The sequence below is a fragment of the Hemibagrus wyckioides genome, linkage group LG17 (genome assembly GCF_019097595.1).
Source record: "Hemibagrus wyckioides isolate EC202008001 linkage group LG17, SWU_Hwy_1.0, whole genome shotgun sequence".
Taxonomy (NCBI): domain Eukaryota; kingdom Metazoa; phylum Chordata; class Actinopteri; order Siluriformes; family Bagridae; genus Hemibagrus; species Hemibagrus wyckioides.
The window spans coordinates 10,170,035-10,187,461 of NC_080726.1; the positions used below are offsets into that span (position 1 = coordinate 10,170,035).

The following is a 17,427-nucleotide window of genomic DNA, read 5'->3' on the forward strand; positions in this document are numbered from 1 at the left end:
AGGATGCATAGACTGACCCTGCATTCAAAGCAGCAAGTCTCTCATGTCAACCACCACAGCTGTCCAGCATTTCTGTTGTGTTCATCTCAATGAGAAACTGAAACAGCTCACTATACTTTCTTAAGCTAACTAGTTACAAACAAATTAAATAATGTACTAATCAGTGTGAAAAATAAATCCTTGAACACATGGTACATGCTGGGCTTCAAAACAAGCTAACTACACCCACAAAAGCCACCAACAATCCTTGCTAATTACTAACAAGCTTTATTTTTTTTTTCCATTAGGTTTCTCTACCCATTTAATTGGAAGTCATACATGGCATACATGACAAGTTTTTCTTCTATTTTTGCACATCAAACAGTAAATGGGAATTAATTGCAGTTAGAAACTAATCATCGGGCAATCATTTGGATTTGCTGCTTTACCATAATTTGCATCGAATTAGGAAATTAGGAAAATCTCACTTCAAGAGTCGCTGAAAAAAAACGAATGGTCGCCTGTCACTTCCAAGGGTGAACACAGGACGAGAGAAGCTTGCAGAACAGTTCCAAAATTCTTTGGTCTCATGTACATCAAATTTTCTTGTCTATTCCCTCACCCCCATACAACTACCTACTATCTACCAGTGATTAAACCTGCCATCTTTAATTACACTCCGCTACTACAGTCCCACCATGTTCACTCACACAGGCAGGTGGGAGTGACAGTCGCAATTAAGTCATCAAACTGTAGAGGTAAATATGTGAATGCTGCACAGCCACTGTTCATCTCCATCTAATCAAATTCCTTACTGATTAGAAATGAATCTTTACCAGACAAGATGAAGAATCCAAACAACCAGCTGCTTCACGACGACTCCTGTGAAGTAAAGATCACCATTTTGTGGAAAATGGAACATTTTAGTTTCGAGTCTTCATTGGCTGGTAGCATGTTGAAGCATAAAGCACAGAGATAGGCAATAATGTTAAGGATATCTCCCACACTGTCTCTCTCCAACCTCCCCTTACCAGGGGCATCTTTGGTGGACATCCTGGAGGAAATGGTGGCATTGAAGGGGAGGGGTGGAAATCCCACCAGGAGCAAAATTACAAGAGGAAGTCAAGAGGACAAGAAAGAGAAAAAAATATTGCAGGAAGAGAAAGAAACCATTGCAAGAACACCTTTGAACAGCTTTCTATAGAGCTTAAATGTTTAACAGAATAATACAAAGGCTAAGTAAATCACAGCAGTTATAACCTAAGAACAGGGCGGAAATGGGAGGTGGCCATGACAACAGTCCATTCATACCTTATCACATTTTTGGCGTGAGCAAAATTCCCAACACACCTGCAACGGAGCTCTATTGCATGGGGTGCAGCCAGGGCTTGGCCTGTGCCTGTACATATCCTTTTCTCCTTCACTCTGCACTTTCTGTGTACTCTTTTTTTTTTTTTTTTTTTTTTTACTCACGCTTGCACTTTCTACCCATTAGAGCCCCACTTGTCCGCAGGTGAAATGCTGAGTCACTATGAGACACACTCAGTGCCATGAAATGAATGCAGAAGGGACAGATTATTGACAAAACTCATTATCCAATCCAGTGCACCAGCACAGCTTCAGGAAATGGGAACACAGAAAGTGTCTGGCTTTACTACCCTCTAAAGCACCATCGGTGCTTTTAGTTTTTTTGGCTTGTTCATGTCTCTACATCTTGGCTGACACAAGTTACAAGGAACACAGCACGGCAAAGAAGGCCATAACTACACAACGTCCACATGTCCTGCGAGAACATCACCATGGACACCATTCTTTAAAACAACGTGGCCCTCCATTGTTGCAAAGACCGATGGCGGGCGATTTGAAACACTCCGACAATGGATAGCCGCTTTTCTTTAGAAGAGAGTGCCCTCTACCCCTCCCCCAAAAGACCAGTGCAGATGTGATCATTTGTGGTGAATGCGTACACCAGCTCTAATCTGGTCTTTTGGGGCCGTGATACCCATTAAAGTCGTATGACCATCATCGTATTGATTCCAGTGTCCTCCGAGCTTTCTGGTAGCCTTTTCGGAGCATTATCGACTGTTAATGTTGGTTCATATTCTAATCCCCTTGTTGCAAGGCACTCCCTGGTAGTAAAGTGTTATCAAAAGATTCGAAGAATTGGGAGGTGTCAGGGGAACTCATTCAATGCCAGCAGATTTCTTAATGGAAATTCAGCTCCTCATTACAAAATGCAAACTTCCTTCTAGTGTAATCCACTCTGGAACAAGGCAGCCATTCAGAACAGGAGCTGTGTAATCTGGGGTAGACATTCGAAAGCGGCTAAAATTAGGTCCTCGCTTTATCAAACACAAGCAGCCAATTAAAATCAAATTTGTCAAATTTTACATTAGGTTAATCCTTTTAGAAACAGTTTGAAAGAATATCAAAAATATATGCTTGAGAACGTCTGATGTTGAAGGAAGTCTATTAACAAGAGTGTTAAACACTGGATGAAACTGAGACTAGGCAAAGACTAAGCGAGGGTGCGGTCAAGACTTGTATGGACTAGATTCACAGGCCACCACCTGCTTTCACAGAATGAAAACCGAATGACTCCCTGACCTGAATGAGGCGGCTTTGGCTCACGTGGAGGCAGAATGACGCAACATCAAAAACGGTATTAAAGAAGTTCGAACCGCTCCAGCAATTATAAGATATTAAGAGTTTACAGACAGCCAAAAGAACAAAATAATTCTACAGTAAGCACGTAATAAGATAAGTAGCAATAAGATAACTCTGAAAAATGGGAAGACATTAGATCAGGTAAATGTCAGAAGGGTAATAATGGTTTACGGGATTATTCACAGACTATGAAGTTGATGGGTACAACTAAGCAGCTTCTGCCCTTCCAAATGGCATATTTTTTAACTAAAATGAAAAGATCTGTGAGCCAACAAATGGTTTACGGTAATTAACGTTCAAGTCAAACCCTTAAGCCTTTATATTTGATTAACTATGACAAAGTCCTTTGCAGCTCTAACACTAGTCCAGAGCAAGTTGGTTGTAAACACTGAAATTTGAGTTGTCTGGGTAACTGAAGTGCACACAAGCAGAAATACATGTAAGCAAGATACAGATAAAGCTGAGGAACGTGAGATTAAACTCACATAAGCCCCTGATTCCTTTTATCACACATTTTCATCTGGCCACTCAGAGAGAAAAGCTGCTCCTAGAACACTGATTGCAATTGTGGATGAAGTAATGCTAAAAAACACTCACATTCCTTGTTGAAACCTATTTGCCACTACAGCTGGGAGGGAAATCATTTCTGAAAATGAACACGGTGTACAAACTATGTGCAGTCCTGGAAGGTCGTTCACAATAAAACAGGAACATGCTGTTAATATTCCACCTGCGTGGCTCAAAGTTGTGTGTTTGCTGTAACGCAGAGAGCCAACCAAAGAGATAAAAAGATATGATATGACAGAAATATTTTAGTGGAAAACAAGCATAAAGTTTTACTGAGAAATTTAGACTAGCCATTTCAGCCATATGTTGTTTTGTTCCTATTCTACACAACATGCCAAAAGCATGGGTGTGGTCATGTAATGCAGATCTACACCTTGTATAACCAAACACAGCACAGAATGCTGAAACGGCAAAGAATTTCCCTAACATTCCAGGATTTACTTTTACATTTACTTTTAACAGCAAATCTGTAAATAGCCAACCTGAACCGAGGTTGCTCACATGGTTTATCATCATAAAGACAAAAATACAGAATTTCCGCCCCATGTTTTTAGAGGTAAATGTTTGCTTTTGTATGTGCATGTGGATAAACTGACAGAATGAAAATAAATAAGGAGATGGCAGTATACTTGCTTTATCCATCTTCCTACTCATATTTGAGTACATGCTGAATAATGCCCAGTCATCAATTTGTTTCAAGTAGAATGTACTAGTGAATGTTTTCTCCCTCTCCACACTGATATTGCACCTATTCCTAACACCTTATGTTGTATTTTCATACAATTACATAAGTATCACAACAGTTTCTTGTTTAATGAAAGCTTGGCCAGATGGGAGAATATGGTTAAGCAGACTCACCACACACTTGCACACATTTATCTTCGGAAAAAATAACAGATGAAGAGTAACTAATTACCAGTATCTGCATAAAAATGAACTTAATAGTAACTGCTCTTTGAGGATTAAAATAAAAAAGGTTGACTGGGCAGACATTCCACTCGGCCTTATCAGTCATTCCTGATTTGATAAACTTTTGACAGCATGACCTTAGCAGAGGAACATGGACTCATTTCTGTTCCGTTAATTCTAGTCAACAAATTCCTCAGTCTTTGACGTGCAAAACTCCTCTCTGTGTTCCCTCAGAGTTGCAGGGCTGCCAGTAAACCACATTTAGATACTGCACAGGCCAAAGAGTCTTTAAAATGACACGAATGCTTACAAGAACATGACACTCGATCATCCGGCGAAGACTTTTGGACCAAATACAAGTTATTAACCAACATCCAAAGTCCTAGGCCATGCTACTGTCACTAACTTGAGCAAACACACACACACACACACACACACACCTCTGTGCATAGAACATATTGCAAAACACAACGTGATTTAAAATGTTTAGGACAAGAGATTTTCCAAGAGACAAACAGACGGTGACCTTGTGAAGCGAAAGTAGGATATTAAAATTTTCTGGCCTCTGTAAGCACAAGATGTGAGCACCTTGGCGAAAGCAATGCACCATAAACACCTCATCCAGCAAAGAAAATTCTTTCTACTCTCTTAGTGTAAAAACCTGTCGTTTTCGATTTATTGCTCTCACACAGTAAGTTAATGAAACCTTCCAAATATGTACAGAGAAAAATGGGGAACTTTGCTGGCAGAGAAAAAAAAAAAAAAAGTGTTTGCCTTTGAGATTGACAGACAGCTCGGATCGTCTCAATGCACCGAAATTCACTCTTTCCAACTTCTGACATGCTGATAATCATACAAGGTCAAAAAAATATATATATGATAAGTGCTTTACAACAGTACTGGAAATGAACCAAGCAACCATTTAATCATGTAAGTGAAGAATGAAGGCTGAAACTGCTTTGCTTTCTATATGCACTGGGTTATCTACGTACATATATTTTGAGTGCTGGATAATGTTCTAACTAAATCTGGAATGGAGTCCATTAGAAATAACAATGGCACTGCAATGGGCTCTCCCCTTCTCCCATTTCTACACATGACAGCCATGACTGAAAGTAACACTAGTGCTGTTCTTTAAACACTCAAACGAACAGATCTAACAAAAGAACTGGCCACACTTTAACAGGCAGATAGAAAGGAAGTAAAACAGTCATAAATGTCGTTAAAGGGCCTCGCAAAGCCTCCAGGAAAAAAAGGATCCCAAGCCCATAACACACTTCCAACATTGTGCACTAAAAGCTACATTGACTTTACTACGAGTCCACTTCTCTTCACATCAACCTGGTGTAGAAATTAATTGTGATGGTGAGAGTTTTGTTTGTTTGTTAGTTCTACAGAATTAAAAATAATAATAATAAAACATTAAGAAAGGACTGGTACATACCACAGCATTCCTGTCTGTCTTCTCCACTCCTTTTTCCTCTCGTTTAGATTCAGTAACACCAGAAATAACACTTCTCCCGTAGTCACATTTAATTTAATTATCTCCCTCTTTGTAGCTGTCCGTCTCACAATACTCTTCTCACAATGATCAATCCATGAAACAAAGTTTTCTGCGCGTTTTTTGCGCCTGTGTTGCTGTTATTGTTAGTGAAACAGAAAACAGGCGAATCAAACAGTGAAGAAAAACAAGCCGGAATGTCCGGATCTCTCTCTCCCTGTGTTTCTGCTGGGAAAGGAGGGGGGCGTTGAGAGAGAGAGAGAGAGAGAGAGAGAGAGACTGGTATCGGGTTGTGTGTGTGCGCTCCCTGCGTCCAGCACGCTCTTTTCACCACTTCTTCTTATTTCCTTTGTTGTGCCCAAAAAACATCCCGACTTTTTTTTTCCGTGTCCCTCTCTTAAACGTCTCGGCCGGACGGTGCAATAAAACTCTACAGCAAGAAAGCACAGATTTTTATCCGCAGAAAACACATCCGAGCTGACGCAACGCACAATGCAATCATTGCTGGCGGAGTGTGTGTGCGCATGAACGTGTGTGTGCGTAAGTGCGGGGTTTTTCAGCTTCCCAATAATGGCGGATCCTCTCCCGTTCCCAGCCTCTCCTCCCTTCAACCACACACACACACACACACACACACACACACACACACACACAAAATAGGCAACGACAGCGCAGCCTCAGTGTGTGGCAAAGCAACACACAAATACACAAAGCCTATTAAATACTGCATATTTAAAAAAAAAAGCCTAAGAAATGAAGAACCTATTATAACAACAACAACAATAATAATAATAATAATAATAATAAGTGGAAGAAAAACAAATTCGATTTTTTTTAAAAATTAATATTAGTAGTAGTATTAAATGTGCTCGTTGCTGGAGTGTTACCTTTAATGAGTATTTTTCACTTTGAAATGTAGATATATGGTATGTTTCAGGGCCGTAAATACAATGATTAAAGCTTTAACATCATACACACTTTTCAGGTATATTTATTCCAATTAATTACATAATAAAGTGATTAGTATACTATTTATTATTATTATTGTTATTATTGTTGTTGTTGTTAATAATAATAATAATAATAATAATAATAATAATGAAAGTAAGAAGAAAAAGAAGTTAGATTTTTTTTTAATGAATATTAGTAGTAGTATTAAATGTGCTCGTTGCTGGAGTGTTACCTTTAATGAGTATTTTTCACTTTGAAATGTGGATATATGGTATGTTTCAGGGCCGTAAATACATTGATTAAAGCTTTAACATTATACACACTTTTCAGGTATATTTATTCCAATTAATTATATAATAAAGTGATTAGTATACTATTTATTATTATTATTATTATTATTATTATTATTGTTGTTGTTGTAATAATAATAACGCCATTTAGTTGTAGCATTGATATCATGTCTAGTTTTTTTTTTTTTTAATCAATGTACATTTTCATTAAAATACTGCAATTATATTGATTTTAGTTCATTCTTTTGTTTTGAGTACTTGTACTATGTCTCGGGAGACCCCCAATCTGCCTTTATTATAGCACTTAAATCCTTTTTTAATCAATGCTACAAAACAAGGGTCAGAATTATCGTCCCCAAAGGCTCTGTTGGTTATGAAAATGAAGTTTTAGAATTCAGATGTGTTTTACAGCCAAGGACATTAATCATTCTGGAGAGCACTGGAGAGAAGCGGTGCTGTGAGTCTTCAAGCTGCCATAGGATTCTTGCTGAGTAATAATTCATTTTACCCCAGTGGCCATTAGTGATCATATAGAATTACAACATAAACCCACATTATATAATGAAATAACAGCAATGGTAAACAAATGAAACAAACAAACAAACAAATAAATAATGATGCTATTTCAAAACTTCACATCTAACCACAGCTTAATTTCTTATCACAAAATCAATGACCATTTTTTAAAAACCTCATTCAACCTGCTAGTGTGTGGGCAGAAATGATTGCTTTGATAGATTTATTTGTTCACACAACAATTGATAGAAAACAATATTTTAATGTCTGACAAAAGAAAGCACCAAAAGCACCTAAATTCATTTTACAAAAATTCTTGCTTCCACTAAGGTCTGTGTTTAACGGTGGGTTAGATATAAATAAAATTCAAGAACGAAGAATGGAGCTACAGTTATGCAAATCAAATTGACCACACAATGACCTTTAGGAAAAATTGTTATTAAATAAGTAGCACACAGATACCATTGCAACATGATTAAGGTCCATTAAACCGTTGTGCCAGGAGACACTCAGATGTGAATAATGTAGACTGTGCACCAAAAACATTACAAAAAGATTACTGCTGTACAGTAATTGTCTTCTAAGGCATCAAAAGTCTACAAAAAAACACCCTCTTCAGCAGTAAAAACAACAAATTAAGAGAGTTCATTGCTCCTGCTTCTCTACTTAAAATATTTCAGTCCTGAGGGCCGCTGCATTCCTCACGCTCTCAGTTGTGCAATCAGAAACTCCAGTCTGGACAACGTGTCATGGTAAACAGGACAATCTCTCAGCCTGAAGCCAAACAAGCTGTTGATGAAAAGAAAATCTTAAAACCATCACTCTGAAGCTCTTGTTTCATTACTTTAATCATTAATTATAATGATTTTTATTTATTTATTATTATTATTATTCCTGACAGAGTGGCACACAAGATCAGGAGCTCTGCAATATTTTTTTTCATGTTACACAGCCCACACAACGTGTAGAAATGACAAAAGGGTTTTGTTTTAAAAAAAGAAATAAGTTAAAAATAAATATAGGCTAGATATTTTTTCTGTCTAGACCCACACAATGTCTCAGTGGCCAAAACACGCCCACACCTCATCTAATTATTTTAAATGATTTAATACGCTTAGATTTTAGATCAGTATTTATATCTTTAAAATACCGCAAAAACAATAATAAAAAAATAATTAAAAATGTCCACTTGGAAAACAATATCATTAAAATTTACACGTAAATAAAAGTCCAAACATTTCCCATACCCTGCCCGTCCTGAGCTCTCACATGATCCTACGCATTCCAACGTCACTACATGGCGTTAAAGGCGTAATGGTACTTGTAGTTTTCTATCTGCTGTTTTCTCTTTAGCCGCCGTTGAATGACTGACGTTATAAAACTTCATTACCCATAATCCCTCATGTTCGCCAGGCCTCTAGGAGTTCTATGTAGTGGCGATAACAGGTTAGCGGCAGGAAAAGCCGACCCATTGAAGGTCTTCTTGTTATAAAGAAACACTTTTATGTGCAGGGATACAGATCCGCTGATTAAGTAGCGTTATTTAGCTGGGTTTGAATACCAGAGATCTGAAAACATGGTAAGTTTGATTCTGTGTTAATTAATTACTAGCATGCAATGCAGCTAGTTTAGGCTAGGTGACGTTAGCAGCCTTGCTAACCAATGTAACGATAAATGGAACATGGAGAAGTAATGGAGCGATAAAGGAAGTAATAGATCATTATTTTAACATTCGTTTTATATATTGTAATTTTAATGGCTCAGGTAAAATGACCAGAAACAAAGAGGGAACTACAACGTAGTAATGTCTCATTATTCTGTGTTGTTGGGTTTCATTAATTAAAACATCAAGGAGCCTGATGGACATCCAGATGTGTGCAGAAAAACTCCCAGCTCAGTGTGGATTAGTATACATGCATGATCAGTGTTACTGGATAACACACCCTGACGTTTTATTCCTCTATATGTGTTGTGTGTGTGTTGTTTAATTTATTTTTGTAGATTCGCTTTATTCTGATCCAAAACCGAGCAGGAAAAACCAGACTGGCCAAATGGTACATGCAGTTTGATGATGATGAGAAGCAGAAGCTGATCGAGGAGGTCCATGCTGTAGTGACTGTCCGAGATGCCAAACACACGAACTTTGTCGAGGTAATGTTCTCCATTCTCATTTCCTACCTCTTCTTAAAGATTTAATTTAATTCTCCTCTACAGAACATAGGGATCTAAATAAAAATCCAAATGTGCTCCTGGATCTTGTGACCAATGGACATAAGTTTGGTCACATTTCTTCCTTTCCTTACTCCCTTCCTTCCTTCCTTTTTTCCTTCCCTTTTCCTTCCTTCCTTTAAACCAGTACTGTCTGTACTTAGTCACATGCCATGATGGTTTTCCATCACTTAATAATTGTCACTACACGATCCGTACCGGAAACACGATTTGTACTGCGCATATGCAGAAATTCGTCTACTTCTTGTGTGGAGTATGACCAAACGATTTACGGCAGTTTATTTATACTGCAGGTATTTCTATAATACTGTTGTTATAATACTACTAGTAATACAATGTTATAATGTGTTGTTGGCAGCAATTTTGCACATGCACAGAACAAAGACCGAGTCTCCGCACATGCCCAGTATAAATCGTGTTCCTGGTACGGATCGAGTAGTTACAATAATACTTATGAAAGTAAGAGTTCTCCAGAGTGAACATGGTGGTAGTCTCACATAGCCAGACTCTCCCTAGCAGCTTTTATTGGCCAAGGACAGCCCCAGAGGGAATCATGCAACCAATAACAGCTCATTTTGTTCATTATGTTAAGTGGCATGAAAATGTAAAGTCAGTGTCCCCACAAAAACAGACCAGTGTGTGATCATAGATCCATTCATTTAAGAAATGTGTGCAAATGAGTGAGTCTATACGGTGAATGAACTTTATATCATTTAAAAAATCCTGCCTTTAGCTGATCCTCCTAAGCGCTTACTGTCACAGTTGTAAACACGATGGACTCCTTCTTCTCGCAAGGTTAATAGAGCATCACGACGGATTTGTTTCCAGGCAGAACATTAAAAAAACGTGACACACACATCTCCTGGAAATCCTGTAGAATCCAATCAATCAGATGATGACTTTGAAACTCCTGAAGGTTTTCCAATTTTGTGTGCCAGCTGCATTAGCCATTCAGCCAACGGTTCACGGGCATGACATCTGAGGCTAGTGTGATGGTGATTATTGATGACCAAAATTGAATTGAAGTATTTTCCAAACTAATAGCAAATTGTGTTTGTGAGTATGTTTTCTACTGGTGCATGCATCAATTGTGAAATAATTCAAATGAAAATGCAAAGCACTGTTTGCATTTTAGTTTACATAAATGTAAATATAGTAAAACCGAGCCATTGTTTTTGATTCTTGAGCAAGAGTATATCAAGATAACAAGAACACGTCAGCACAGTCATGTGTTCAAGACATTTTCCTTTTCGTTTGTAAATGTGACCGACGTCACGTCCAAATAAAAACACACCCAATAGTGTACTCACACCTCCAGCACTGGTTGCTGTGCATGGCATCGGAAATGTAAATGCAGGAATGGAAGGGAATTGCGATTCCATTTGAATGTTACCAGACTCCATAAGCAATGCCGAGGAAGTGAAACAGCATACAGGGTAATTGCTATTGCTATTTTGATATGACGGGGTCGTAACTTATAAGACATGGGAAATGCAATTGCAAGTGGAGTTTGCTTTTGGATTTGGAATTTGGCAGACATTGTACATTCACGTAAATGAAAATGCAAACGCTCATACACGATTTGCATTATCCTTTGAATCTTATCACAGTTTAAACGTATATAAATAGAAAACGGAAAAGTCCGGAAAATACCTCCATAAAACTGGGTCTATAGCTTATTGTATGTTAAAGTGTCTGAAGGCTCCTACTGAGCGGGTATCACAGTGCTGATCAACCCTAATGTTAACCTTAGTAAAGATTTACCAGTTTAATGGTAGTATACATGTTGACACTGAAATATAAGCACAAAATCCAAACAAATATTTACTCTTTGTGACTGAATCTCAAATCTCATTCTCTGAGGCATGTGGTGCACCGCATGCTGCCGTGCCATTATGTTAGACCCTAGGTAGTGAGTGAACACACTGAGCTGGAACTTAATGATTTGGCCCAATGTGAAGATGGCAAGAATCAGAGATAGTTTAAGATCTTAAAGCTGGCAGGGGAAAAAAAGGACATTATTTCACTATTATTGTAGATCTTTTATGTGTACTGTGTGCTTGAAGAAAATAATGTCCGAAGAGTTTCATAACAAATAAAGTCAGTTATAAACTAATATGGGGATTTAATGGTGTGTTTCCCCCAAACACCAATCTACATCATTGAAATTACTCAACCATTTAAAACAAACAAAAAAGACTGTATGTAGTGTATAAACACATCTCCTGATCATGTGTTTCTCTGCACCACAGTTCAGGAACTTCAAGATTATCTACAGACGCTATGCTGGTCTGTACTTCTGTATCTGTGTGGACGTTACTGACAATAACCTGGCCTACCTGGAGGGCATTCATAACTTTGTGGAGGTAAGTCTTACATCAGTGCTCAGCTCTTTCTCTTTGCCTGACTTCAGAAACCATCTTCTGTGCCTCAGAAGTTTCAAACATGTTACATATTCATGTTACAACATAAAACGAAGAGAAGAAGAATAAAGCAGGGCTGAAGTGAATTGCACAAAACCAGATATGATGCAGAATTGTTTACCTCAGTGCTGACGAAACATGGTAGCGTCTCACTACAGATTTAAGCGGCGCAGCTTAGTCTGAATGTACAGTTCCTATGAAAACGCTGGGGATGCGAAAGCTCTTATGTGGACTGAAGAAGCGCATTGGCGGTACCGAATCTGTAGGAGATGGTTTAATATCAGAAATGTGATGTGAGCGCAACTCGTACACGGGTCTGCAATCCTTCAGGAAGTAAATTAACCTGTGCATGTGTTGTCGTCATTAGTTTTCATAACTTACATATACTATGAGAGGTGAATTGCCTTACTGCGCGAAAGGTGAGTCGGACCACAGCAGATACCGGATTAGACGAATGTCGAAGCTTAAATGAATTCTGTAGCACTCTAATAGAGCTGCACAGTGTAGAAAAGTGTATATATATGGCCACAAACATGATGATCTGCCTCACAATGCATTTAACACCATGAGAATGGATAAAATGATGAAGGTTAACTTCACTTAATATTAAATTCACAATTCTTTTGACCTTTCCTTCATCATTTCCCTTCCTTCAACCGTATAAATCTTTTAAACAGACGAAGATCGCCCTTTAGTCACAGTGATCAAATGTTAATTTTTTAAATGCTAATTTTAAGCAAACTGAATCATTCAGTACGCCAGCGGCAGTATGCAACCAAACACCAGTTCAACATATGAATGATGGAGGTGATTAAAAGTCCATTAAAAAAAAAAAACAAGCTCTAACTTCAACCAATTAACAACAAACTTCTCATTATTGCAATCAATTATTTTCCAAACTTTTTGATTCATTTTACAATTTTAGGCAAAGCTGTGATTAAAGCTTGGCATTGACTGATTTATTAAAATTGAATTGTAGATTTGAATTACATGCAACGCCACAGTTTTATCAAATCACCAGCATGAAACTCTCTCTGTAACCACACAGACTGATCTAAGTGCTCGTTTGTGGCTGATATTGCAGTAATGATTTAAGATATAAAACATCGTGTTGGGCTAATGTGCATTATGAGCGTGTTTCCGCATTTGTATCAATGCTGTGCAAGTGAGTGAATCCACTGTCCAGCGGTTTAAGAGCACAGTGACCTGGAATGCTGGCGCTTCCTCTGTCCTCTGTACACGACTCCCAGATCTCTTCCCCCATTCCACTTGTCCTATAATAACCTTTACTCGTGACTTGTTTTATTTATTTATTTATTTATTTTTAATACAGCTGTGGACTTCACAAGCTACCATTACACTTCCTATTGAATTTAATGATTTTAATCTAAATCTCAGTATCTCAAAAAGTAGATACAATGCCTATAAGTAAGGTGATCAGATTAGCCTTAATGTGTTATGGGGAAAAAGTGGAAGGTTCAGAAATATAAAGTTATCCCATCCTTGGGGGTTGGGGTCAGAGCACAGGGTCAGCCATGATGCAGCACCCCTGGAGCAGGGTGGGTTGGGGACCTTGCTCAAGGGCCCAGTGGTGCCAGCTTGGCTGTGTTCCGGTCAACAACCCAGAGCCAGAAATATAAAGCAATAATAAAGAGTGATATATTTAATAATAGTAATATAAAGTGCTGAAGTGTGTTAAAATTGAGGTCATTTCTTACTATGATTCTCTCCATTTGACAGGTCTTAAACGAATATTTCCACAATGTGTGCGAGTTAGACTTGGTCTTCAATTTCTACAAGGTGAGTACAAAACCCCGCCACAGCCTACTGCACACTAAAAATGGGAAAAATGGGATATTCACATTTCCAGGATGATGCCGAGATGAAGAAACTGAGCATTCTAGAAACTAAGGAAAATGAAAAAACATAGCATAGGATTACCATGGCAACATGATGTATAATTACAACAATCATACAGTTAAGCACATGCACATCATTTCAGCTTGGAGGAGGCTTTATATAAAGAGAAAACTGTAAGCAATTAAGAAGAGCCTGCGATAATTGCGTTCAGCTTCTCCACTGCTAATTGCCTGATTGTATTTTTAAAAACTGCGGCAAGAGCGATAAAGAAAATGTAGTGGCGAAAATTAGCCTGTCTGCTCATAATTACAATTCTCACATCTGGTCAGACGCTGAAGGACTTCACATCATATCACGGTGTGTTGTGTTGGATTGGAAGCACTCGTCTGAGCCTGATCTGACAGACTGCGGTTTCTCTTACTGAAATATGTCTTAGAAAAAATATAATAGGGGTGGGTGATAAAAAAAAAAAATCATATCATATATGATTATTAATAGTCCAGGTGTGAATAACATCAGCTCTGGATATAATTCAGTTTTAATATGCACTCGTTCTGACATGGTATTGTTTCTATAGTAACAGTCCATAAACAGGGACTTGTATGGGGGACACTGTACATAATCTAACACTAAAAACAGTGACTATTTAAACAGTGTTAATTAGCAGGGGGAAAGTCCTTGATATAGTGAAGTTTCTGTTTCTCAGTAACATGACAAGCTGTGGGTTTTAGTCTTATAAACATATTCATTTATGCCAAGAGAGAGGAGAGAAAAAAAAGAGGCTGACGAGGGGGAAAGCTGGTTAATAGCTCTTATAAATCTCTTCAAATCTGAGTGATAACAGGAACTAACTTGCTTCTTGAACATTTATTTATAATTATAAATGAGTTGTTTAATGTTTTATTAATAAATAAATGTTACAGTTGGTAATTTGATGATGTATAAGAGGAATAAAAACACTTTAGAATATATATTCACACACCGATCAGACATAACATTATGACCACCTGCCTAATATTTGTGTTGGTCCCCCTTTTGCTGCCAAAACAGCCCTGACCCTTCATGCACTGTGTATTCTGACACCTTTCTATCAGAACCAGCATTAACTTCTTTAGCAATCTGAGCAACAGTAGCTCGTCTGGTGGATCGGATCACACGGGCCAGCCTTCGCTCCCCACGTGCATTAATGAGCTTTGGCCACCCATGACCCTGTCACCGGTTCACCACCGTTCCTTCCTTGGACCACTTTTGATAGATACAGACCACTACAGACCGGGAACACCCCACAAGAGCCGCAGTTTTGGAGATGCTCTGATCCAGTGGTCTAGCCATCACAATTTGGTTCTTGTCAAACTCGCTCAAATCCTTACGCTTGCCCATTTTTCCTGCTTCTAACATCAACTTTGAGGACATAATGTTCACTTGCTGCCTAATATATAAACATATACAGTACATATAATGTCTGTGTGTGTGTGTATGTATGTATGTATGTATGTATGTATATATATGTATGTATGTATGTATGTGTGTGCATAATGTGAATTATTTTATTGGGTTCGCAGCTGCAGGGGACCGTATGATGATTTCAGTCTGTACAGGTGGTGTTATTGAAATATTTGTAATGTTAGCATGTAATGTGCTGTCTCCTCCAGACGATGACTTGCTATATTTTGTGCAAACCTGTGTCTTGTTTTCATCTCTCTCTCTCAGGTGTACACGGTAGTAGACGAAATGTTCCTGGCTGGAGAGATTCGAGAAACGAGCCAGACAAAGGTCCTGAAGCAGCTGCTCATGCTGCAGTCACTAGAGTAGAGACGTCACTGAATCGCAGCCATACACCACCACCATAGCAGCAGAAGCAGCAGGATCCTCTAGAACCTGCTGAAAGCCAGTCTATATTATTTCTGTGTATAGATGTTGTCAATTTTTTATATATATATATATATATATATATATATATATATATATATATATATATATATATATATATATATATATAAAAAACCCAACATTTCAACCTCTTAAGGCTGTGCTATGTAAGACTTTGAGAGTGAGTGTTTAACAGCTTTATAATGCTGAGAGAGATGACTGAATGCAGTTGAAAAATGAATAGTCAGTTATGAAAGCTTGTACCTGATTTCTTTAATTGCCCTTTCATACATTCAGGTGTTTGAACAGTAGCCTTGTTTCATTTAAGACCCAATTCAGTAATCCACTGACTAGGAGTATAAATGTTGTAAAAGCCTCATAACACCTTACCTAGTAAAAAAAACCTGCAGTTTTTAAGTCAAAACTGCACTGCCTATTTTGTTCTTTTGCTGTTTTTTGGTGCATTCAGTTTATAATTCAATGAATTTCAAGAATGGACATGCAATTTCTGAGGCCTCTGTAGTCGGGATTGTCTCTAAAAATGACTCCATGCCCATTAACCCATTAACACTATACTGCTGAATAACCAGCCTGATACATAAAACCAATGATGGAACTGGAATTTCTGAGAAAATGTGAGAGACCTCTATACACTAGTATGTGTTAAAAGGGAAAAAAAGAAACGTTCAGATTAACCCCAACAGTTCGGGGAATTGTTTTTTTTGTATACACCCTCTATATATATATCTCCATGTATTTTAGCTTAGTCATGCAGTCTGAAACTAAGAGCTTCATTCCAGAAAGCGAACAGCTCTCTGACTTTGCTTAGTTACCAGTACCAACATGCACACAGTCAAACCCAAACTGTTCAGCGTTAGCCTACTGGCTATATGAGCATCTAAGACACCTTGAAGAAGTTGAGCTATTAGCCGTAATTGTGGCATGTTGGCTGAGTGAACAAAGGCAGACAGTGATGGGGAGCTTGTAGAGCCAGCAAGGCTGAACAGATCTTACAGCACTCGCAGGAAAAATACACAACAAAAGACCGCATCTACTTTTTATCTCCAAATTCTGTGGCTCTGCTCCCAACTAGTGCTTCCATAGCAACAGCTCTGGCCAGCCTTGAGCCACATTGGACTGGTTTTCTGGATTCTGGTTAAGCTTAGACCTGGACATTTACATGCAAGAAATGATCATTCCTTAGCTCTGGTTTAGGCTTAATCAGAATCTGTGTTTCTGCACCATTAAATGTTTAAAGTTTTTAATCTGTCTTCATTGTTGTCAATTTCATTGTTTTTGTTTTCATCTGGAAATATATAATGCACTTGTCTTTGTGAGATTGAGGAGTGAAGGTAATGTGTTTTTATTCCCTTTTGTTCAGATCAATATGTACTCATAAAAAGGAACAAGAAATAAAAGTAAGAAAATTAGGTGTTCTTGATTTTTTTTTTTTTGGATGTTGGATTGAAGCATATTTTAAAATCCATTTTGATTACATTACCAATGACAAATGATTTATCCAGAGTATGGAATCTGGAAAAGGGAGGTTTACCACTTTTGTTGTGCTGTAACGCCACCTACTGGTGAAGGGCGGAGTTAAATATCGGTCAGCTGAGGTCAAGCTTAAAAAGGGTGGGTAGGATAAAATGCATGATATGAACCAAAT

At 38.1% G+C, this 17,427-nt stretch overlaps 2 protein-coding genes across 6 annotated transcripts in view; one reads left to right on the plus strand and one right to left on the minus strand.

Annotated features, from left to right (window-relative positions):
* arhgap35a (Rho GTPase activating protein 35a) overlaps nt 1–6,200 on the minus strand; it is a 66,519-nt gene extending 60,319 nt beyond the window's left edge. For 4 of the 5 annotated variants that reach the window (XM_058414475.1, XM_058414476.1, XM_058414478.1 and 1 more), the window contains exon 1: nt 5,567–6,200. The gene's annotated coding sequence lies outside the window, so the exon portion shown is untranslated. Of the gene's footprint in view, nt 1–815; nt 972–5,566 lie in introns of those variants that run through there. The other variant, XM_058414479.1, reaches the window with a different exon arrangement.
* A 2,588-nt stretch (nt 6,201–8,788) lies between these two features.
* ap2s1 (adaptor related protein complex 2 subunit sigma 1) lies at nt 8,789–17,191 on the plus strand. The gene is made up of 5 exons (XM_058413520.1): nt 8,789–8,959; nt 9,382–9,531; nt 11,862–11,975; nt 13,773–13,832; nt 15,603–17,191. The coding sequence occupies exons 1-5, from the start codon at nt 8,957–8,959 to the stop codon at nt 15,702–15,704; spliced, it is 429 nt and encodes a 142-aa protein (XP_058269503.1). The 5' UTR covers nt 8,789–8,956; the 3' UTR covers nt 15,705–17,191.
* The last annotated feature ends 236 nt before the right edge of the window (nt 17,192–17,427 follow it).

Excerpts from the sequence above, each read along its gene's own strand:
- ap2s1 (XM_058413520.1), top strand. Across the intron at positions 9,532-11,861 it reads AACACACGAACTTTGTCGAG|TTCAGGAACTTCAAGATTAT; the intron begins GTAATGTTCTCC and ends TCTGCACCACAG. Across the intron at positions 13,833-15,602 it reads TGGTCTTCAATTTCTACAAG|GTGTACACGGTAGTAGACGA; the intron begins GTGAGTACAAAA and ends TCTCTCTCTCAG.